The sequence below is a fragment of the Nesoenas mayeri genome, assembly GCF_963082525.1.
Source record: "Nesoenas mayeri genome assembly, chromosome: 23".
NCBI classification, from domain to species: Eukaryota; Metazoa; Chordata; class Aves; order Columbiformes; family Columbidae; genus Nesoenas; species Nesoenas mayeri.
The window spans coordinates 5,332,606-5,355,825 of record NC_137574.1 but is presented as its reverse complement, the minus strand read 5'-3'; the positions used below and the strand labels follow the sequence as shown (position 1 = coordinate 5,355,825).

Here is a 23,220-nt window from a genome sequence, read left to right as displayed (position 1 = left end):
CGCAGCACCTGCAAATAAGCCAAAAGCAAGGGGCAGGCCACAATAAGCGACAAACTCGGGAGTCATTTCATGAGCAACTCACTTCCCCGTGGAACAGGCAAAAGGGAAAGAGCTTGTTTATCCTCTGTCTGCCCTTTGATGATTTACCATCTTCCCTGTTGTCATCGTTTGTGAACCGGTGCTTAAAGACAGTCGAGCATCGCCTATTACACATGGAGATGCCGTCCCAACCACAAGTGTCAGATTTGTTTTCCCTTACGACTCATTTTTTGTCAAGTCTACTCCTGGGTTCCATCTGTCGCTCAGGAGGAAGAGAGAGTTTCATCTCTGCCTCCACCATCTGCAAACACTACACAAGTGCAGCTGTGACCAGTAACTTGTTTCACCCACTGGTAGCAGTTTTCTCGATGACTTCTAGATCTTCACTCACATTTAGCTGCTATCTCCCTTCCCATCCTGTGTTAGACACAAAACCATTGCCAAAAATACACTATATTCAATTAATTAAGCTAATCACTGATAATAAGGGATTAACATTCATCCAAAAGCATTCCGCAGGCCCTAAAGACAACACGTATAACCGAAGCCACAGCCCAGATAACGGTCACTGGCCACTTGTGTAGGTTTATGCTGATGCCTCCAAAGAGGAGGACGACACTGGAGGCTCAGAAATACCACTTGTCATTTAAAAAATCATTTTCAAAATACGGCTTCATAGTTACAGATAGCAAAGCCAGCTTCTCACCCAGCAAGAAAGCACACAATGGTTCTTAGTCCCAGAAATTAGAGAAAGTGTAATTTTACCTCTGTTGAACGTCACACATCATTTGGGGCACTTCAAACAAACTAAGCCAGCTCCTAAGACTGGCCTTAGGTTTTGTAGAAGCAGATGCCGACTCTGACAAATTAAGTCAATTGACTTGGTTAACCCTTCCGTTAGTCAAAAAAGACATTTGCTTGTAGTTAATAGCAAGTTCTTTAACCAAATAAAAAGAACATTGCCCAGTCTTTCCTTCAACAAAGCAAACTCTTTCCAACTGTTTTCCTCACTGCGTGGCCATTCAATTTTACAAGTATTAAACGAGAGCAGACAGTCACTACCATCTGGCCTGTATCTCGTAATATTATGTATCTAATATTAAGAGAAGTTATTAAAAATAATCCTCATGTACTACATTAATTTCATTTGTCAACCAGCACTCTGGGGACCCTCAACCTAACTGTACCTCAGCTGACACCTCACCATAGACAGTTTAATTCCCCAAGAAATATGAAAAAATACATATTTTGGACATGTTCAGTGATAAAGAAGACATTGGAATAAAGCTCTTATTAAATTCAAAGTAAAGTCAACCTCCCGTCCTGTAAAGTTTCTTGTGTGTCCAGCCAGCATCTGCTTGACTACTCACTCATCTAAAAGCTCTTCCAAGTATCAAGCCTTAGGCGTTACCGTCCAGTGTTACCCGATATTCAGCTCCTAAGATGCTGTTCTTTACATATACAGAATTATATTTGCAGCCTGCTTCTCAATACACGGCTCGAAAGAAGTTTGACCTTGCAGAGATAATCACCCATTGTCCGATCAGTCCAACGCACTTCACAAGACACTTTGGGCCAAGCGTCACGTTACGTGCATCAGCAAGACACCCGGATACTCCTGAGGAGCTGAGAATCAATCCCGACTGGAAAACCCTTCTGAAGCCATCTCAACCCTACCGTGCGTCTGCCCCCCTTACATTCAGCCCTCCTGCTTGTCAAAATGCTTTCAATAACTGGATTTTAACAGTGTCTACAGAATTCTTTATTTATCTGATAACAAATGTAGACACGCTGTATTGGAGATTACCTAAGCAACATAACTTATTTTGTATTGCTATACCAAAAAAAACCCAAAACCCTGAGCAATTACAAAGTTCTCTGCTTTGCCAACTGAAGTCTCATTCAACCTGATGGCCCATAAGTTCCTATGGTCTTCGCTTCATAATTTATTTTTGTAACTACAGAACAAAATGAACAAATATCGCCGTTCCTTGTTCACTGACAGCCACGAGCGAGCGAGCTCACGAACCGAGCTTTTAAACGTCCCAAGTGCTTCAGTTCAATATCATCAGCAAAGAAGAAAATCTAATCAACTCAATTACTGTCCCGCTATTTGTGCTATTAAAGCATTATTCTTTACAAACACATTATTTCCAGATGTTATTCCTGGGCTGTGTTCTTCCCCCAGTCCCGTCACTATACTACATGCTTAATCTACAAGATCTTGAGCTAAAAGAATTCTCTTGCCGAGGCTGGCCTGGATTCAAATCTGATTCATTTCGCTGACCAGATGCAACAATCTGGGACACTGATTTCACATGCCCTGCTAAATTCTGAATCAGTCTGAGGTAGCAACAGGTTTCCCAACATTAACGGGCAGGAATTTCACAGGCTCCCTGACATTCCTGCTCATTTGCACAACAGCAAAAGCTACAGATGAAACCCAGCACATGTTCCGAGACGGGCAAGGCGACCACTTCTGTATGTTCTTCAGCACATTTGGATGATTATTAATAGAACCTACGTTGCTTATCTGAGACGCGGGCACTCTCTGGTCTCTGCAAAGGCTGCTGAAGAGCAGTCTGGGGAGTTTCAAGGCAACTCCGATATAACACAAACACGGGAGCCAACGAGACGCTTCTGACCTTGCAAACACTGCAGCCCCGGCGGGAAATTTTCTGAGCTCTGCTGTTATTTCAGCAGAGCCCCAGCACAGAGTCAGAAGTTTTAAAAGAAAAATTAATAAATTGGCCACCTAAGCAGGCTCGCAGCTCTGCCAGCGCAACGCTTTATTTTGCTAATTAAGCTGCTTAATATCCCTGTGAGAACTCGGTGCATCAAGCTGCTCGACTGGAATACGCTACCACGCTCGCCTCTGAATTAGGTCTGTGCTTCAGACACGGGTTAAATATGCAGGATGAGGCTGAGATCAAAGCTTTCTGTCATGGCTTTGTTTATAAACAACCCACTCCCGGTGCTGCAGGTACCGCTCTGCCCTCCCCCTCCGCCAGCAGCGCCCCAAATCCTCGTCCCCCCCCCAGCTCCGGGGCTGAGGGGCCGCAGCCGCTGCCCCCCCCGCTCCCTCGGCCGGCGGCGGGCGCAGGGAAGGGCCCGCCGGGCCGCCCCCCCGGGCCCGGCTCCCCCGGTACCTGGTGCAGCGCTGTCAGCCCGTCCACGTTGGTGGTGTTGATGCGGGCGCCGCGGCCCAGCAGCCGCTTCACCTCCTCGGTGTCCCCGCTGGAGCAGGCGGCCAGGAACACGGCGCCTTCCTCGAAGCGGACGCGGGACCCCCCGGCGCCGCGGTGCCGGCCCCGGCCGCCCCCCGCCGCCACCGGCTCCTGCTCGGTCAGGGAGCCCTTCCAGCGCCGCAGCTGCTCGGCCCGCCGCAGCCGCGCCGACTCGGCCCGCTTCCCGCCCAGGTGCTCCGGCTCCGACATCGCCGCCGCCGCACTGAGGCGCAGGGAGCGCTCGGCGCCTCAGCCGGGAGCGGGGCGCAGCGCCCCCGCCGCCATCTTCGCTACGCCCCCACGGCCGCCGCGCCCGCGCCGCCCGCGCCCCGCGGCATCCCGGGACATGTAGTTCCCGCGGGCGGAGCCGCACCTGCCCGCGGGGCGGGAGCCTCTCCCGGCGGGCCCCGCGCTCCGCCGCACCTGGGCGCCGCCCGGACTACAGCTCCCGGCGGCCCCCGCGCCCGCCTTCCCGCCCGGCCGCCATGGCAGCGCCCGCCCGCCGCGCCGCCTCCGCGCCCGCCGCCGAGCGGGGGCCGCTGTGCGCGGCGTGCGGAGCCAGCGCCGCCCGGCCGTGCGCCCGCCGGCGGGGCAGGGAGCGCCGGGGCGGCCCCCACGGGCGCGGCGGGGAGAGTGGGGAGAAACACAACGCAGAGCCCCGTCTGACGGGGAAAACGGGCCGGATCTGGCAGGTCCAGCTGCCTCTCCAGCCCGCGCAGGTGGACGCTGGAGCATTGAATCATTTCGGTCGGAACAGACCCTCAGGATCATGGAGTCCAACCATAACCCAGCCCCGGCACCAACCCATGTCCCTAAGAACCTCGTCTAAACGCCTTTTAAACCCCTCTGGGGATGGCGACTCCAGCTTTAGCCTAAACTCCCCAAGATTATTTTATCTGCTATACCCCCATGATAACAAATGCAGAGAGAGGACTGAGCTTCCAGAGAGGCGAATTCCAGTGTTTTTCCATCATTAAACGCAGAGCCTGGCTGTCCCCAGGCGAGTGGCTGCGCAGGCGGCACCAGCTCTGCGAGCGCAGCTTTATCGCGACACTATCGTGACAGCCACCAGGCCCAGCGGGTCCCCGACCTCCGTGTGCTGCCCATGGGGACGGCGATGCAGCCAAAACAAACAATATATTGAGCGGACGTGTTTCCTCGGCTTCTTTGCGCCTTCTCCGAGCCCCCTCTCGTGGCTGGAGCGCCCGTCGGTGCTGAGGATCCGGCTCCTGACAAACAGCGGAGCACGTTTTAAATCCCGAGCAGAGAGGCTGCCCCTCTTCTGCAGGTTATTTGCCAGTATCAGGCTGCCCAACAGATGATTTACGTCGAATTGTTCATTAGAGGAATCACAGAACGAGCACGCTGCTAAATGATCAGTGACAAATCCCCCGAAGCAGATGGCATTTGCTCATTAGTCCAGCAGTTTTCAACAGAGTTCCAGGGAAAACCCCGCAAAATACGGCACAGCTTATCTGATATCCCCAGCATGCAGATTATTAGGAATAACTCTAATGAAGAGACTTAGGGACCACACTAAGGGCTATTAAATATTTATAGAAATGCCAGATCACGGTTCATTAGCAGTCTAAAAGCACAAAACTGGAGTTAGGAAATATTAATATAGGAATGGTTTAGAGAAGAGCAGCAAAGCAAACGGCTTCTTTTCAGTCTCTGTCTGAATTTCCTTTAACTGCTCTGTTACAAATTAATAATTTTATTTGTAAAATAAAATAACTTTCTGGAATGGTGTAGATTTGTTCCTTGTACGTCTGCCAGCAGCCTGTTTGTCTGAAGTTAAAAACAAATAATTCCTTGGTCCTTTTGTGTTCATTGGAAAAGTAATTTTGCAGCCCCAGCTGTGAGAGCCATGATGGACCCACGCAGGAACCAGACAGGTTGTGGACTGCGCTCTCTGTGCAGGTTTTGATTGCGCTGACACTATCCTGTGAATGCTACTGGCTTCATTTCAAGCTCCTAACAGCATTTTTGATGTTTTGACTGGTTTTGGTCACTCCTTTTGGCACCTCTGGTCCCAGTCCACAGAGCCAGGGCACAGATTTCATCCTCTGGGGTGACCATGTGTGTCGGGCTGTGGGAGTCCCTGGCAGGTTTAACCGCCCTTGGGTGCAGGTCGTGCTTTGGCAAGCCGAGCAGGCGCTAAAGTCTTTTTGGGAATAAAAACTGGAGCGGGCAGAATGCCCAGCTGGAGGTTGCACAGGCTGGGGAAGCTGGAGCCCTGCGGGGATGGGGGTCCCGCCGCTGTCTCCCCCCGCGTCCCGCTTCGATAGGACACTAGATGGCGCGGGGACCCATGGGCACGGCTGTCCCTGTCCCTGTACCTGCTCCTGCTAACTCTCTCCTTCATCCCACAGGGCTGCTGGGTCGGTGGGGAAACTGCAGCAAGCAGATATTGAATATTAGGAAACATTTCTTCCCAAAGGGCTGTGGGGCATTGGAACAGGCTGCCCAGGGCAGTGCTGGAGTCACCATCCCTGGAGGGTTGGACAGACGGACATGAGGTTCTCAGGACATGGGGCAGTGCCGGGGGTGGGTTATGGTTGGACTCAATCTTGAGGGGCTTTTCCAACCAAAATGATGCTATGATCACTTGCGATGTTAATTAAAATACCCGAACAAAGGCATGCGGTTGGCTAGCACAGGAACTTCTGCTGCCATGATCACATCACTTTAAAAAATAACAATAAATCAGACACTTTGCTAGTCTATAGTGTTTGTGTGGGTGTCACGGGTGCTGTTAAACTGCTCGGCCTCAGGATGTGCACCTCTTCCTGCACAGGTTCTCAGGGACATGGGTTAGTGCCAATGTTGGGTTGGACTCGATGGTCTGGAGCGTCTTTTCCAACCAAAATGATTCTGCGAAAGGGCAGCCCAAGGCAGCCCCGTGGTCACGGCCCAGGGAAAGACCTTCGGAGGTGAGACATGTTGATCTTAAAACTCTGCCATCCCAGAAAGGGGCACGTCCCTCAGTCAGATGGCACAGCATCCCACCGGTGTGCTGGGGAGGGGACAGGCCTGGGGGGTATGTACCTCACAAGCCTGGTCTCCCCAGCCCACTCCAGAGCAAACGGCCTTTGAGCAAAGACTAGAGCCAGGCTTGGCAGCAGTGTGCCCTGAATTTGGGGATGCAGGGACCCTTTCGGAACCTGATATCCAGCTTTTAATACACCCACTCCATCTCTTCTGGAGAAAAGAAATGGGTATGTCAACCTCCAAGACCTGCCGGCCCTGCGCACTGCGGTGGGAAGCGGTGGGAGCCAGCGGGAGGGGACAGCTCTGTCCATGTCCGCTGGGGGCTGGTGTCTGCAGCACCAGCTCAAGCACCGTGAGTCACACACGTCCTCTGAGTCATCTGGCAGAGGTTTTCCTTCCTCCAGGGGAAAGGACTCTCATTGCTCATGCAGGGCGGATGTCACCTCTGGGTTATGGCTCTAAGTCTGGACAAAGCCTCCGGGAACCCTGTGGAAGGGCCTCCAAGTCCAGGTGATGGAGCACTGATGGACTGAGTCTTCTTTGAATCTTGCAGGACACCAAAAATGCCTAAGGAAGAGAAGATCCTCCTCTGTCTAGTGCTACCTGGTTCCCGTCCATGTGTGGGGTTTGCTGGGAATTGGGGCAGTTGTCCCGTTCCCCACACCCCGTGCTCTTACATCCGCTTCCATGGGCAGCAGGGGAGCACTGGTGGGGGCTGGATCCAGGGGGGGATGTTTCCCAAGGGGATAGAGAGTGGGAGTTTGTACCCCAGCAAGCTGAGAATCAGGCAGGGACAAGCACACAAGGGAACACCCAAATGCAAACTGGGACTGCAGAGTCCTGCTGGGGGCCGAGCAGGCAGCAGCAACTGGTGTCTGACAGTTTGGTGCTGGGTCACACTGCAGGGCTTGCACGTGGACCGTGCTCGGCTTTTCATGGTGGAAACAGTATTATCTGGAGCCTTAGCATGTATTTACAACATCCTGAGCCTCCTTGGGCTCCTGTGCATAGAAACACAGAGAGAAATAGCAGGTTTGCAGCCCCACCACCACGCTGCTCTGGGATGTTTGGGCAGGGAGGGCACTGATGTGCGGTGGGAGGGTACGGAGGGGTCTGTGAGACATCAGGGAGGTGGAGGCAGCATCCCCGCTCCTGCAGACACCGCGGATGCACAGTGCCCGTAGTGTTCTGACCTTTTCACGGCTCAGCGCCCTCCCTTCGCAGCTCCAGACCTGCCACCCAGCTGTGTTGGAGTGTTTGCCCAGCGCCCTGCCAGCTGCCTTTCCCTCGGTTTCACACTGTGTTTATTTCTAATCCCCATGTCCCTGCACCCGCCATAGTGTTGTTGTGCGTTCCCAGGGGAAGCCATTGCCAAAGAGCCTCTCCTCACTCCCTCCTTCTCGCCACCTCCTGTCACAACTTTTCTTTCAGAGGAAAACTTCCAGCACAACTAAATACTGACCTAAATATCTGATGGGTATCCCTGCTGGCACACTTGCTTGGCAGCCAGCCCGCGGGATTTAGGGACCCCGAAGGGTTCATCCCTCCCACGGGGGTGGGATGTGGGGGGATCCCCAAGGGCGCGGGGCCGGGGCTGCCGGGCCGTGGGGCTGGGGATCCCCGCTGGCGGGGCCCGGGGGTGCGGGTCCCCGGTGGTGGGGAGTCCCCGGTGGTGACGGGTCCCCGGTGGCGGGGCCTGGGGCTGGTGCCCCCGGTGGCGGGGCCGGCCCGCCCGTGCCCTCCTCTGCCGGGCCCTCGGGGCGGCGGCCGCGGTGACATCAGGCCGGGCCGGCGCCGAGCGCAAACCGCCGCCCCAGACCCGCCTTCTCCCGCCGCCGACAAAAGCCCCCGAGCGGCCTCCGGCCCCAGCCCCGCTCCGAACACCGACCCGGCTCAGCCCAGCCCAGCCCCGCTGCAGGTAGGTGCGGACCGGGGGCGGCCCCGGGCGCTGCTGATCGGAGCCCCCACCCGCGGGTGGCCCCGGGACCCGCGGTGGAACCTCCGGGGCTGCCGCTCCTCCCGGCCCGGGGACAGCTCCGCATCCCCCCGGGATGCTGCACCCCAGGGGCAGCCCTCCCCCGGGCACACCGCAGCCCCTCCGGCTGTGCCCCCCGGCACCTCCGCTGGGGGAGATGTGGGGCTGGAGCAGGGGCACAGACCCGCCGTGCGCCCCTGGGCTGGGTGCGGTGGGGCCCACTGAGGCACGAAGCGGCATGAGCGTCTGTGCACATGACGCCAGATGCGGAAGCCAAAGCTGTTGCATCAGATCGGGTGAACTTTCCTAACCTGGTGGAGAACGGGCACCGATGCTGCGTGGTCGCTTCCCACCGGGATGCCGAACTTTCTGCTGCGGTCAATGTTTACCCTCCGCTAAGCCTTCCTGTTCACTTTTTGCAAAGGGAAATTTCAGGGTTGTGGTCTCAGGCTGCGCTGTGAGCAAAGCCCTCGGTCCCGGTTTCCTTGCTGTCGCTTCACTCTGCAGCCTGGTAAAAGCTTATACCCGGGGACAGGGAGCCGGCTCGATCTTCCCCGCTGGTGTGGACTGATGTAGCTTTACAGAGATTTGCATCGCTGAGGACCTGGCAGAGCACACGCTCCAGCGCAGCTTCAGGTGCTGCTTTCCAAACATCAGAGCCGACAGCGGGGCCAGCGCGTAGGAGGGGTGTTAATTAGCACTTGGCAAAAATACCGGGAGCTCCCAAGTCGCAGTATTAGATATAGCGCGAGATGGACTAGGTGAAAAGGTGCAAGTGCTAAAGTAGTACTAGGTGTGAGACTGACTTTGGACGTGGCACCTCCTGGCTCTTCTAGCTCGTGGTGGGGAGGTTGGAAAGGTGTTGTGGTGTCTGTGACCACCCCTAGCCCAGTGTTTGTCAACGTCACCGCTGCCGTGGGTCACTGGGCACCGGCTGTCCAGCCTCAGGCTCGCAGCCGCTCTCCGGAGCCTCTCTGTCCGGGATATCAATGTCTGAACCCTCTGGAGCGGCTCAGCTTGGCTCCCTGCTCCTGGGAGGGACAAAATGACAAGGATCTGACTGATGGGGGGAACTAAGCGCTTTGGAAAAGCTAAAGACCTTGGTTAGATTTTGATTCCTACAGGAGTCAGTAGCTTTTCTTAGCATACCTGCAAATGCTTTAGGCTATTATTCAGGATAAAACTGGGATTTTCTTTGAGGAACCCAGTTGTGTTAAGGAAATTTTCAAGTTGCTTTTGTAAGCAAAGCTGGGAGCGGTGTGGCCAGCGGGCAGCTGTGTGCTGGTCCATGGGCACGTCGCGGTTGTGAGCGCTCACGGAGAGCCGTGTCTGGCCGGTGGCTCCATGCAGGGCTCCCACAGCCAAACTGGGGCTCCCACAGCCAACCTGGGGCTGCCACAGCAAATCTGGGGCTGCCTGAGCGCCGGCAGCAGAAGCAACATCTGACTGTTGCTTTGGGAACCGCAGCGTAGAGCAGCTGTGTGCGAGGATCACTCGGGACCTCGGACCCTCCTGACTTTCTCCCCTCATCTCTTGGCAAAGCCCTCAGAGATGTTTGCTCTGATGCAGCTGCGTCCCCTGGGTCAGTTCTGTCGTTTCCCCATGGTGATGCCCAGTGCTCTGCCATGTCCCAGTGCTCACCAGTTTGATACCACCATTTCACAAATGGCCTTTGTTTATCGTCATTTATGCTGTTGGCAGCCCAGAGTCTCCTCATGTCACTGCTCCACCCAGCAAGGGGACAGAGGACGGTTCTAACTTGCCTCTCATAGGGTTATTTTCACTTGTGCCCAGGTGATGTGAAAGCTGCTCCATGACAGATGCCGTGTGGGGCAGAGTACCCCATGGGCCTGATTGCAGTTACTGGTGCTGACTCCCTGATGCTCTGTCCCCCTGATTTCCCACCTGGTGTTACATGTATCTCCACGAGCTTGTTCCTCACTGTTCTGCCCACACGCCTCATCTGTGCAAGTGCCTCCTTGTTCAAATTCTGCTCATTTCACAGCTGTGCCAGCCGCTCGCTGAGCTGGAAGGTGGTAACCAGACCCCCGGGCTTGGGGCTGCTACCGTGGTTTCCTTCCCTTTGACTCGCCCCTTTGCCAGGCCATGTATCCTGCATGGATTGCTGTGAACATCATTAGGAGTTAATTTTGTGCGGTGCTGATGGTGCTTTTCTGCCATCCCTTTGTATTAACACTCTCATTGCAAAGAAAACCTTTTACATGGGCCAGGATGAGTCTCCTGTTCCTCAATGGTGTCCTCCAAGCGCAAAGGGGTTGCTCTGCAGTGAATTACAGGATGTATTGGTTCCATACCCGTTTGCGTCTGGTTGTTTAGTGTAACTCAGACTGCATCCCAAACTGGTGCCACACAAGCCCGTCTGAAACGTGGGTGAGTCCATAGCTTGCGTTTGACCCGGTGAACTGTGCTGCTGCAAAGTCAAGCATCAGACACAGAAATTAGAGTTAATCTCCGAAAAACATCGGACTTGTGTGGTTCTGCACAAGCCTCGCTTGTGTCTGTGCTTCCCAGCAGCACAGCTGTTGAGGAAAGGATGGTGTCTTGGTTTTTAAAGCCTCTTGCGTTACCCAGAGCAGATGAGGGGCTGAGCAGAGCTTGGCACGGACGATGCTCTCTGCAGGGCTCTGGTTGTGTTTGCTGCAATGTTGTGGTACACGAGATATGGAACTGCAGGAGGGAGGAAGATAATCCTGGTTTTAGCAGCCCTGAGTGTCTCTCTTGCCTGTGCTCAGTGAGATCTTTGGCTTCAGGACAGTCACCTCCTGTTCCTCATTCCGCACGGCTCTCATAGTGATTTGGAGAAGTGCGACTGTGGTCAGTTACGTGTTGCAATTGGACAGAATATGGTGCTCAGCTCCGTGGTGCAAAGTACTCTGAAAAATGCTGAAAGGGTTGCAAGCCCTCTGACATATCTTAAGGCAGTCCTTAATTAGGAAACAGGGATGATGAGGCTGTATAGATGGCTATTGTAAGGATTTTGCTGGTGCAGGTCCTGGGCTCCACGAGCAGGATGCTCCTATTATTATTCCTTTTCCTGCTAATACTGACCTGTAGCATAAACCGCTTTTTGGGCTTTCATGTGGGGTGCCGAGCTCTCAGCACGTCCCTGTGGATGTTGTGGACTAAGAGGAAATTTGCTGCAACTCAAATCTTATCTCAGGCTTTCTCTGTGCCCAGCTGTGAGCAACCACAGGCCCACATATCCCCTGAACAAAACTCATTTTCATGGTCTCTCCCCACAGAAAATCCATCGTGGCGTGTGCCAGGAGGTCTGGCTGAGATGTGGCTTTGCTGGGGTTGCCGGGTGGGTGTCACTTGCCAAAATCACAGTGATGTTGTTTAAACTGTGTGGAGGCACCTGCAACCTTCCCATGCTGGATGGAGGGAAATAGGCAGCAAAAGGACTTGAATCCTTTTGTGGCAAACATCAGCTGAGCCTCACTCAGAAGTGCCTTTTCTCCCCCGCAGACTCACAGGCAGCTCAGAGGAAGGTGTCCCTGATGTCGGTGTCTCGGTTTGGGCAGATGAACCCGCTATTCGGCTGGGAGCTGCCTGCATGGGGCTGCCCGCCAAAATCAGGGCTGGTGGCTCCCAGAGATGGGGTCTGCCAGCTGTCGGGTTTGGAAAGGGGTGGAGGACCCAGAGAAATGGTGTTGTTCCTGATGAGGGTGCTGAGACAGGTGGGCACGAGGGCAAAAGGGACCAGGGCTCCCTGCTACGCGGGTACAGGCACCGCGCTGGCAGGAGGATGCTGCTGCATGTTTCTGCCCTCCAAGGAAACTCCTGAACCAGGTCTGGCCCTTCTCCTGGTGCCAGGGGAAAAAACAAGCTCTGGAGAGAAACAGTTTGTGGCCTTTTAAGGCAACACAAAGGCTGGGACTGGAAGGGCCAGGCGGGAAGGGAGGGATTTGGCACGGATTGTGCGCTGGTGGGAAGCCCAGCTGCAGGGTGTTCGGAAAAGAGACTTCCCGGCTGCTATGATCACACCCCGAACACGCTCCTCGGGTCCCTGGAGCCAGCACAGCTGCCCCACTGGCCCCGCTCCTGCTCCCTCCCCAGCTCTGTCTGTCTGTCCTGGCTGAGACCCTCCGTGTGTCCAGCAGCTGGGCTACAGCTCCAGAGCCTCTGCACAGCCCTGCCGGCTGTTAGAACCTGGTTGAGATCAATTTCTTTTCTATTGCCTGGCAAAATACTCTTACACAGGGAAAAGCTCGAGTTTCCCCTGCACTGATGGGTACAGAGATCTCGCTGTTCCTGAGAGCAGAGGGTTTGCAGCGCTTCGTCCTCCTGCATCTCTCTGTTTGATGTTTATACAGCCCCCAGTCCTCCTGTGGAGTCAGAGAATTGTTTTGTTTGGGAGAAACGATTAAATCATTGAGTCCAACCACTCCCCACCCCTGGCACTGCCCCATGTCCTGAGAACCTCATGTCCGTCTGTCCAACCCTCCAGGGATGGTGACTCCAGCACTGCCCTGGGCAGCCTGTTCCAACGCCCCACAGCCCTTTGGGGAAGAAATTGTTCCCCAGATCCAACCTCAACCTCCCCTGGCGCAACTTGAGGCCGTTTCCTCTGCTCCTGGCGCTTGTTCCTGGGGAGCAGAGCCCGACCCCCCTGGCTCCAAGCTCCTTTCAGGCAGTTCAGAGATCAGAAGGTCTCCCCTCAGCTCCTGTTCTCCAGCTGAACCCCCCAGCTCCCTCAGCCGCTCCATCACACTTGTGCTCCTGCCCCTCACCAGCTCCGTTCCCTTCTCTCCACTCGCTCCAGCACCTCAAGGCCTTTCTTGGTGTGAGGGACCCAAAACTGCCCCCAGGATTCGAGGTTTGGCCTCCCCAGTGCGCAGGGGGCAACGTCCCTCTCCCCAGTTCCCTACCAGCGAGGTCAGCAGGTTGGAGACCCAGAGATGGGGCTTCAGCTGCCTGCGGTGACCTGGAGATTCAGAGCTGCTGCAAGGAGTGGGCGCAAAGGCTGTGCCCTGTGTGCAGCCCCAGGTTGCCGTTAGATCCTCCTCTTGGCCGCACTCAGCCAGCTTGCCTCCCTCGGCATCTCCTTGTAGGACTTTGTTGTTTGCATATCTCGAGGTTTGTGTTGGCCCCGTGTTCAAAAGCATCGAGGCCCCTCTTGGGTTGGAGTTCTGCCACTTGCGTTAGCTGCTCACAGTATTTTGGGGTTATCTGCAAATTTGCACATCAAGGGGCCTCTTGATCGTGTCTCACCGGATACCTTTCAAGAAAGAGGAGAGAGAAACAGAGGCATTTATATTGTGCCAGGGAGCTGCGTGGTGGCTGAGGCTGGCGCTCAGGTGCTTGCCCTGCACATGAGCCCATGTCCCTGGGGCTGCTGATTTCCCGTGGTCCTGGAGGATTTGGAGGTGCCTGAGCACAGGGGGAAGGCAGTGGCTCCGGGTGCTTTGGGGACACGGTGCCAGAGCCCGCTGGGTTTGGTGCCATCAGGGGTCAGCTCCTGCTCTTTGTGCGACCTGAACTCTACCCCTGCCCTGTGGTGGCAGAAATGGAAGAGGTGTTGGGGGAGAAGAAGCTGTGTTTCCAGCCGCGGGGACAAGCTGGACACTCTACAGCACCAAGGATCGGTCACCCCGGGCCCTGGCGAGGGGTAATAGCAGGGCTGTGACCTAACGAGGTGCCGGTGCCCTGGGTACCTCTGCGAGTGCAGTCTCCCATCATTGTCCCGCTTCCTCCCTTTTCCTGGCACAGAAAGGGGTTGTGAGGCCCCACAGCTCACAGGACAGGGGAATTTCTGCTGCTCCTGCCTGGCATGACCAGTGGAGGCAGTTAATACTGCTGGGTGCTGTCACCATGGGTCCCGTGGGCATCCCAAGTCCTGCTAATTAGCAGCTTGGTGAATCTGTGCAAACAGCAAACATCCGTGGGTGGTTTCCACGTGTGCGGATATGGAACAGCTGCTGGAGCACTGCTGGTGGCTGCCCCGTCCCTGCCCCGTCCCTGCCCCGTCCCTGCACCGTCCCTGCCCCGTCCCTGCACCGTCCCTGCCCCATCCCTGCACCGTCTCCTTGCCCCATCTCTGCTCCTGCCGTCCCATCCTGACGCTGCCTCTGCCTGTGTTTCTGCCGCAGGATGCCGAACTGGGGAGGAGGAAAGAAGTGTGGAGTGTGCCAGAAGGCCGTGTACTTCGCCGAGGAGGTGCAATGTGAAGGCGGCAGCTTCCACAAGTCCTGCTTCTTGTGCAGTGAGTACCAGCTCTTCCTTCGCCCCCTTCCCTACCCACTTCCTGGCTCTCCGCCCCCGTCATGTCCTGTTTATGGGCCGTGGAAAAGCTCATTAGGGTTTCTCTACGAGCAGCCCGGCTGTGGGAGCTGTGTGGCAGGCTTTCTGCTGTTCTCCACACTTGGTGGTTAGTTCTGCTGAAGGAAGACAGATCATCCCAGGACATCAGGGGCCATCCAAGCTGTCAGGGCTGGCCTCAGCCAGCACCCACGCAAAGCCTGTATCAAAAATAGCGTGGTCAGCAGGACAAGGGCAGTGATCCTTCCCCTGTGCTCTGCATTGGGAAGGCCACACCTGGAGTATTGTGTTCAGTTCAGGAAAGACATTGAAGTGCTGGAGGGTCCAGAGAAGAGCAACAAGACTGGGGAAGGGACTTGAGCACAAGCCCTATGGGGAGAGGCTGAGGGAGCTGGGCTTGTTTAGTCTGGAGAAGAGGAGGCTCAGAGCTGAGCTCAGCACTCTCTAGAACTACCTGAAGGGCAGTTCTAGCCAGGTGGGATTGGGCTCTTCTCCCAGGCATCAGCAATAGGACAAGGGGCCATGGGCTTCAACTCTGCCAGGGGAAGTTTAGGCTGGAGATTAGAAAGCAATTCTGTGCAGAGAGTGGTCAGGCATTGGAATGGCTGCCCAGGGAGGTGCTGGACTCGCCGGCCCTGGAGGTTTTTAAACTGAGATTGGACATGGCACTTAGTGCCATGATCTAGTAAACGGACTGGAGTTGGACCAAGGGTTGGACTGGATGATCTCTGAGGTCTTTTCCAACTCAGTCCATTCTGTGATTCTGTGATTCTGTGATTCTGTCCCTACACGGGGAGAGGCGAAGCTGAGCCCTTTAGTCTGTCTCCAGATGTTCGAGATTAGAGCATGAGACAGGGACTCTCCAAACAGTGGCAGCAGGAGGTGCATGTCCCATGCCCTGCACTGGGGTGATGCCAGCTTTAGGCTTCTAAGTGGCTTTGCCACACTGAGAAGGTGATTTGGCCTTGGGCACTGGTGTGGGATCTGTCTCTGTGTCCCAGGAGATGATGGGAGGAAGATGTGGTCCTGTCCTGGCCCTTCTGCTGATGGAAAGCTTACTGTGAAATGATAACGCATCCCTCCCAGCCTGCCTGGAGATCTGCTACTGCACAGGGTGTTTCTGTTGTATGTTTAGACCCGTGTCACCTCCAGGGAGGTGCAGGAGGACAGGATCTGGCTGTGGGTTGACTCAGTGCAGATGTCCCTTCCTCTGCAGATCCTGCAGGTACTCGTGGGTTCATGCTGTGGGTCCCCAGACACCCTTCCATCTGCCCTTGGGGACAGCAGGGCAGCAGTGAGGGACAGGTGGGGAGTGTCACCGTGCTGAGAGCAGCTCCTCAAACCTGGGGCATCCATCCAGGGGGGCTCAGGACCTTTGAACAAAAAGATGACCACTGTCCTCAGCCTGTGTTTTGGCAGATTTCTGTCCCCTGCCCTCGAAGACTGTCACATAACAGAACTAGTGATTCCCATGTGCTACCAGGAACGTGCATGTTTGTGTCCACTGATGGCTCATCAGCCCATGGCATCTGACACAGACTGGAACAGGTGGTGGATGCCCCATCCTTAGGGACATCCCAGGCCAGGCTGGACGGGGCTCTGAGCACCCTGAGCTGGTGCAGATGTCCCTGCTCATGGCAGGGGGGGCACTGGGGGAGCTGGGAAGGTCCCTTCCCACCCAAACTGTCCTATAATTCTATGATTCTAAGTGTGTCTTCAGAGCTGTCTTTGCAGCAGAGCCTCACTGAGGTTCAGCATTTTCTCAGCCGGTCCCTGTACCCTGTCCCCAGTGTCACCGTCCCGCTGCAGCAGGGAGCACAGATGTGATCTTTCCCACATGGGCAGCGAGCAGAGCTGGGCTCTGTAAACAGGCACACAGCTAGAACTCATCTCAGGAGGCTTATTCCAGCAGGGAAATACCAGTGTCCCCATGGGGCCGATCCCTGCCATGCTGCTGTGTCCACCTGGCATGGATACCGGATATTCTTGGCCAGTCTGCCTGGGATGCGGCATGCACAGCTGGATGCAGATGTGCAAGAGAGAGGCTGTTGCTCCCTATGCGGCAGGAAGAGTGGCCGGCGTCACCAGTAGCTCTTGAATGTGGGAGTTTCCAGGCTGGAAAGCTCATCTTGGCTGGAGAGGACTAAGAAAGGGAGTTGCAGGGAGGTTTTCCCAGGCGGGCAGGGGTTGGCAGGCTGTTGTGTCCTTCCGGCAGCCACTCTGTGCAGCGGGAAGTCGTGTTTCTGCTGCAGCCTCAGATAAGGAGGGTGGGGAACGTGAAAGGGCTGGAGCACAAGTGTGATGGGAGCGGCTGAGGGAGCTGGGGGTTCAGCTGGAGAACAGGAGCTGAGGGGAGACCTTCTGATCTCTGACCTGCCTGAAAGGAGCTTGGAGCCAGGGGGGTCGGCCTCTGCTCCCCAGGAACAAGCGCCAGGAGCAGAGGAAACGGCCTCAAGTTGCACCAGGGGAGGTTGAGGTTGGATGTGGGAACAATTTCTTCCCCAAAGGGCTGTGGGGCATTGGAACAGGCTGCCCAGGGCAGTGCTGGAGTCACCATCCCTGGAGGATTGGACAGACGGACATGAGGTTCTCAGGACATGGGGCAGTGCCAGGGGTGGGGGACGGTTGGACTCGATGATCTTGAGGGTCTTTCCAACCAAAATGATTCTGTGATTCTATGTTACCCTCACCTCCCTCCCACCAGTGGCTTTTGCTGTCTGAGTCCATGTTGCTGGAAAACCTCAGTGTGGGTGTAAAGACGTTATTGCACCACATCTGCCCTTCCCTGTGACCCCGTGCACACAGCGGGACTTCTTGTGAAAGCTGCTGCCGTGCAATGCTGCACCATGAAATCAGGCAAAAGGCCTTGCTTTGGGAAGGCCAATACGGGGAAGAAGGTCACCCAGTGTCCCCTCATGGAAGCAGGTCCCCAGGGAGTGCTCCAGAGCTGACTGCAGCCAGCGCTGCTGTCCCTGTGCCTTGCAGATGGACAGACTCCATACGCACCCCAGTGTCCTGCCCGTCCCGGCTGCAGGTGATGCCGAGCTGCACCCAGCTCCGGCATTCCCAGTCTGTTCCCCAGTGCTGCGTTTGGGCCTCATCAGGGAACCCGAAGCCATTATCTTTATGGAAGAAAAAACAAATACTTCAACCTGATCTGCCATAAAAATAATCAAAAAAGGAGCCAAACCTACCGCAGTGCATTAGAACCAGAGATCGGCTCAGGGAGTGACTTGGTGATTGACTCGGTGGCATCGATCCAACTGAGCCGATAGTGCGGGGTGGAAATGTGCTGCAGTGAGAGCGTTTGGCCTCTGCAAGTGGCAGCAGCTCTTGTGGAATTGTTTTGTGGAGCAACTCCTTGCTCTTAGAAAAGCAAAGGGTCCTTAACCCGATGAGTGCGGTGTGCTGGAATTTCTGCAATGCAGAAAGCCAGGAGCTGGGGGTGGATTTCTAGGAAGCAGACCAGGAAAGAATGTTTTCTGCTGCCTCTCAAAGCGCCTGTGGCTGGTACAGATGAGGGACTGTGAGAGCTTTGCTTAGAGCTCTAAATCCACCAACACGGTGGGAGAGACAGACGCCAGTGAGATCAGTCACTCCCACCCCTAGGACAAAGCTCTTTCAATGTGCCAGTAAAAGTACCCAAATTCCCCTCCTGGAGGGTCTGGATGCCACGTTGCTCCCCATGAGCTCCAGGTAACTCAGAGACACCCCAACACCAGCCCAGGAGCTTCGCAGCTCTGGGACCAGTTAACCAGAGCTGGTCTTCATCAATGAGGATGCTCCATCCCCAGCTCCTGCTGGGGTGGGATGGGAGAGGACCCTTCCAGACCCTTCTTGGATGGCAGGAGATGTTTCCCTTCCCACCTCCTCCCAGCAGCAGCACACGGGGTTTTCTGTGGCCCCGGAGGAGAAGCACCATATTTAGTAATTGGGCCGAGGAAAGCTGCATCTCACCCTGCGTTCAGCGCCGCGGTTTGCACTGCTGGGAGCCGAGCTCTGCTCTGTTTGCATTCCTGTGATATTGGTAAAGGCCAAGAAACTTTTCTGCTGGCCAAGAGGCCAGCGTGCCGCTGGAAGCCTTGACATTTAAGGCGTGTAAGCGGGATGGGGAAGGCTGTGTGGCTGCTGTAACAGGATCTGTTTTGGGGCCGGCTGCCACCGCTGCGGACTCTGCCCTGGGCGTCTGGATGCTGCACGGGGCAGGTAAACACAGCAGATCACTGCGAGCCCGGTCGGGTGCTGTTTGCCTCCCGCCCCGGCTTGCTGGGTGATGTGTTCCAGGAAGGGTTTGGAAGCCAACGTGAAGGCTGAGATCAGAGCTGGGGCAGGAGTTCGGCAAACTTAAGCTCGGGAGCAGAGTCTGTGTGGGCTGAGCCCAGCACCAAGCTCAAAGCTCTGGCTGGGCTGAGCTGTGACCCTGAGCGTGGCCACTGGCTCCTCCTGTCCCACCTGATGTCCCATTCTGATCCCCGAGGCTTGGAGTGAGTGTTCCTCACCTGACCCTGGTTGTGGCACGGACCGGGGCAATGTGTTAACACAAACTCTTCCATCGTGGTCTCAGGGTCTGGAGAGGCAACTGTGCACAATAGCGTAACGTGCCAAAAACTTACTGTGGTGATGGCTGCAGCTCTGCTTTTAGTTAAACACAAAGCAAAATATATTTGCTTGCATTACTTTCCCCCAAGCGCCTGTCGCTGCGATTTGCAGCGGGCTGGGATGCGGCAGAGCTGTGGTGGGGCAGGGATGTCCATCCCTGCGAACCCCATGGTGACTTGTAGGGAAATTTCAACCCCCCTCCAGTTTAAGTGCATCAAGAGGGTTAACAGAGCTTACCCTGTAGCTTTGGTGGTTGCTTCCTTTTAAAGCCAGACAATGTTCTTGTTGTGATCCTTATCTCTGGCTGTTTTGCATGCGCTCCCTTCAGCACTGACCTGGGCTGGGGTTTCCTACTCCTTGAAAGCTGAGCTGTGCTCTCCTTGTGAGGACTTGTTTTCTGCACCTAATTAGCGGGCTCTGGATGAGCAGGCTAATGGCACCGCCCTCCTCTCTTTTCCAGTGGTCTGTAAGAAGAACCTGGACAGCACCACTGTTGCTGTGCATGGAGACGAGATCTACTGCAAGTCTTGCTATGGCAAGAAGTACGGCCCCAAGGGCTACGGCTACGGGATGGGGGCTGGGACCCTGAGCACGGACAAGGGCGAGTCTCTGGGAATCAAATATGAAGAGTGAGTTTAAGTCTTGTTTTCAAAACCATGCCTGTTGTGGGCACCTTTTCCCCCACATCTATCCGCTTTTGATGCGTGGATGTGCAGCCTGTGTTGAACTTGGAGCGGTGTGTAATGTGGAGAGCGCCGTGGGCTGCTCTGCCTTCCTGCTCCTCGGGGGAAACCCGCTGAACCCTCTTGGCAGGGTGGGATGGGGCTTGACGGGACACGTCCCCATTGCCCGGGCACGCTGCCCGTCCCCTCCCAGCACGCAGCCGTGAGGCTGGAGTTTCCGTGGGGCTCAACACATTGTGCCTAAAGCTCCAGGCCATTCAAAACTGGGATTTGTGATTCCATAGCTCTTCCCTCCTCTGTCTTGCTTGTGCAGCCCTAATCACAAACTCCTTCCCATCCACAGGGCCCAGCCCCACCGACCCACCAACCCAAACGCATCCCGAATGGCCCAGAAGGTCGGGGGTTCTGATGGGTGCCCTCGCTGTGGCCAAGCGGTGTATGCGGCTGAGAAGGTGATTGGAGCTGGAAAGGTAAGAATGGGGATGGATGGAAGGATGGATGGATGGATGAATGGATGGATGGATGGATGGATGGGACACACACATGCCACGAGTCGCTGTGTGGCAGGGAGACCTTCAGAGAAGGTCTGGACCTGACCCACAGGCTGTGCAGGCTGGACTAGGGATCTAGTGGCCATGGTCATCAGGAGGTCTGGCACCAAAAGGAGATCTTGGCATGTCTGGAAACCAGGTTCTGCAGGCTGCATTGCTCTTGCAGATTTGTAGATGGGAGAGAAATACATTTTATATTAAATATTCGGAGCACTGCTCAGCAGAGGTCACAATGGATGTCCCTGCTCAGCAGAGGTCACGGTGGATGTCCCCAGTGCCAGATGTGTTGGTAGGATGAGCAGCAATGTGGGCCGTGGCCACTGCCGCCACTAACTGAACATGTCCAGTGAGTCTCTGCCCCTTGTGCCGCGGGCCGGGACGCCACAGCCCAGGTTTGCGGCAGGAAATGGATTCCAGTGGCCAGTGCTGCCCACGAACAGGGCGCGGAGTTGGAGCTGTGGGCACCCGCTCGGTGCTTCTCTCCTGGGCTGTTCTGCTGGTGGACGGGATCTGCTCAGGGCCAGGTGGGAAGGACGTTCTGCGACAACCCTGGGACATCCTGTGTCAAGTTTATCACCTCACCAGGGTCCTTTGCATCCCGAGCTGTGGCCTCATCCTCACCCAGCTCTGGGAAGCTCTCGGTGGGGACATGTTCTGCTCTGCCAGCCCTGGGAACCTGGCTGAGGTCCCTGCCCTGGAGCAACCTCCCTTCCAAGGTTGGGTACACGTGCAGAGCTGGCCAAGGCGGCGGCTTAGGCCTGGCTTTGTGCCGCAGGGGATGGGATGGCCATGCTGGGAAACCCTCCCCGGTGACATGGGGACACTCACTGACCCCTCTGTGCTCTGCCCTCCCTGGGGCTTCTCTGTTTGTCCTCTGTCCCCAGAGCAAGGGAAGACGCATCCAGTCCACAGCAAGGGCCTCCTGGCATCGCTGTGCCCCAGCTGACAGCGCAGGGGTTTGTGATGGACACTAGAGGGTCAGCCCAGGGTCAGAAACAAAACTTACCCTTAAACTCACAATCTGGGCTTCCTACATTTCTGGCCTCGATGTTTATGGGGAACCAAAGCTGGCAAAGCAATTACACTCCAGCAAACCCGGGGAGGATTCCAGAGCATGTATTTCATGTACTAATGTTTGCTGGATGACTCCATCTGCTACCTCCTCCTCCAGCCCCCCAATTTCACATTTTCTTCCAAAAAAGGTTTTGTGTTTTCCAAAGTGTTTATTTAAATTCCTCCGTGAGCAGCTCTGGCTACTCGAGGTTTGCTCGGAGGCTGTGAGCTCATTTATCCCCAGGGGACTGGCAGAGCCATGGGGGGAGTTTTATTTTTAAACCCTGGCTGATTTCTGCATTCTTAGTGTCTGTTTGCTGCCTTCCTTGGAGCTGGAGCTGTGGAGGGGCAGGTGTCCCAGCCCTGGTGCCACCCCAGGGTAACGTACGGCAGCTGTGGGTCTCAGCTGGATAACTTAGGGGATTTATCATGCTGCTTGAGTGAGGACAATCTCCAAAGAGGAGGGTGATTGCTCCCCACAAATTATTGTACAAATTATTGTACAAATTTTGATACAAATGACATCTGTGAATCATGGTGAAGGCTCTCCGGAACCTGATCTCCATGGGAGCCATGACCACACCTGATGTGCCCTCTCTGTATCTTCCCGCTGGGGCTGGGGGGACGGCTCTGTCTAGGCAAACACTTTTGTCCAATTCAGACCTCTTTGACAACCGCTTTGGGTCAGAAACAGAAAAGTGACCCCGTTTGGTAGCCAGAGTATCCCTGTCTGACCGGGCTCTGCTCCTGTCCCGCAGTCCTGGCACAAGTCCTGCTTCCGCTGCGCCAAGTGTGGCAAGAGCCTGGAGTCCACCACCCTGGCAGACAAAGACGGGGAGATCTACTGCAAAGGTGAGTGTCCCCGTCCCCACCGGCTTGTCCTGGACTCCAAAGGGCGGAGGTGGTGGGGGAACAACCCCTGTGCAGGGAACCTGGATGGGACGAAGGTTTGGGGAGGTGGTGGCTGCACCAGTGGGGTGATTTCCTATTACACCTGGGGCCTCTTTGCCCAACAAATATGACAAATCCCGTCCTGTTTAAGTCCTCCTGCTTCGAGAGGAGGACCTGCTTGTGTTTGGCTACGGCCTTACCCATCTCTTCGTTCCCATCCTCTGCAGGTTGCTACGCCAAGAACTTTGGTCCCAAGGGCTTTGGCTTTGGGCAGGGTGCCGGGGCGCTGATCCACTCGCAGTGAGGCAGGAAGAGCTGGGCTTTCCGCTCGCCCCGGGCTAGTCCAGACCAGCCTGGGCTGCCCGACGCTTCCTGCGCCCGCAGTGAGCATCCCCACCGTCATCAGTATCCACCCGCTGCTTCCCAGCACGAGCCCCTTGCTCCCCGCCCTGACCCAGCGCACCCCAAAGCTGGGGGAGTCCCAGCGCGGTCCCCACCGGGTCCTGCCGGCACGGGTGCTGGCGGGGAGACAGCTCAGCTCGCACCCACCCGCAGCGAGGCCCGTGGGCCCGAAATGTTTTGCTCCGCGTTGCCTGTCCTGGCGGGATGCCAGCTCAGCCGGGCCATGCCGTGCCATGCCGTGCCATGCCGTGCCATGCCGTGCCATGCCGTGCCATGCCATGCCACCGAGCAAGCAATAAACATCAAAGCTGACCCATGCCTGGCCTTGCTGGAGAGTTTATTCCCCGTCTGGGGCTGGGTGACCAGAGCTGGAGGTGAGGAGGTAGAGGGAGGACGGGAAATATTTGCAGTTATGTCTTGCAATTAAAGCACGAAGGCAGGAGCTGCTCGACGCAGGGTGACGTGGCCCAGCTGAGCCCTGCGGGTCGCCAAATTGGGCTCTCCCGCACTGCAAAACCATTTCC

At 55.9% G+C, this 23,220-nt stretch overlaps 2 protein-coding genes across 4 annotated transcripts in view; one reads left to right on the top strand and one right to left on the bottom strand.

Annotated features, from left to right (window-relative positions):
- PPP1R12B (protein phosphatase 1 regulatory subunit 12B) overlaps positions 1-3,685 on the bottom strand; it is a 127,316-nt gene extending 123,631 nt beyond the window's left edge. For all 3 annotated transcript variants that reach the window (XM_080358101.1, XM_080358103.1, XM_080358102.1), the window contains exon 1: positions 3,189-3,685. In XM_080358101.1, coding sequence (XP_080214227.1) covers positions 3,189-3,476 — 288 coding nt within the window. In that variant the 5' untranslated portion in view covers positions 3,477-3,685. The remainder of the gene's footprint in view (positions 1-3,188) is intronic.
- A 4,394-nt stretch (positions 3,686-8,079) lies between these two features.
- On the top strand, positions 8,080-22,751 carry CSRP1 (cysteine and glycine rich protein 1). The gene is made up of 6 exons (XM_080358483.1): positions 8,080-8,178; positions 14,349-14,461; positions 19,577-19,745; positions 20,143-20,269; positions 22,162-22,255; positions 22,522-22,751. Exons 2-6 carry the CDS (start codon positions 14,350-14,352, stop codon positions 22,596-22,598), a joined length of 579 nt encoding a protein of 192 aa, XP_080214609.1. The 5' UTR covers positions 8,080-8,178; position 14,349; the 3' UTR covers positions 22,599-22,751.
- The last annotated feature ends 469 nt before the right edge of the window (positions 22,752-23,220 follow it).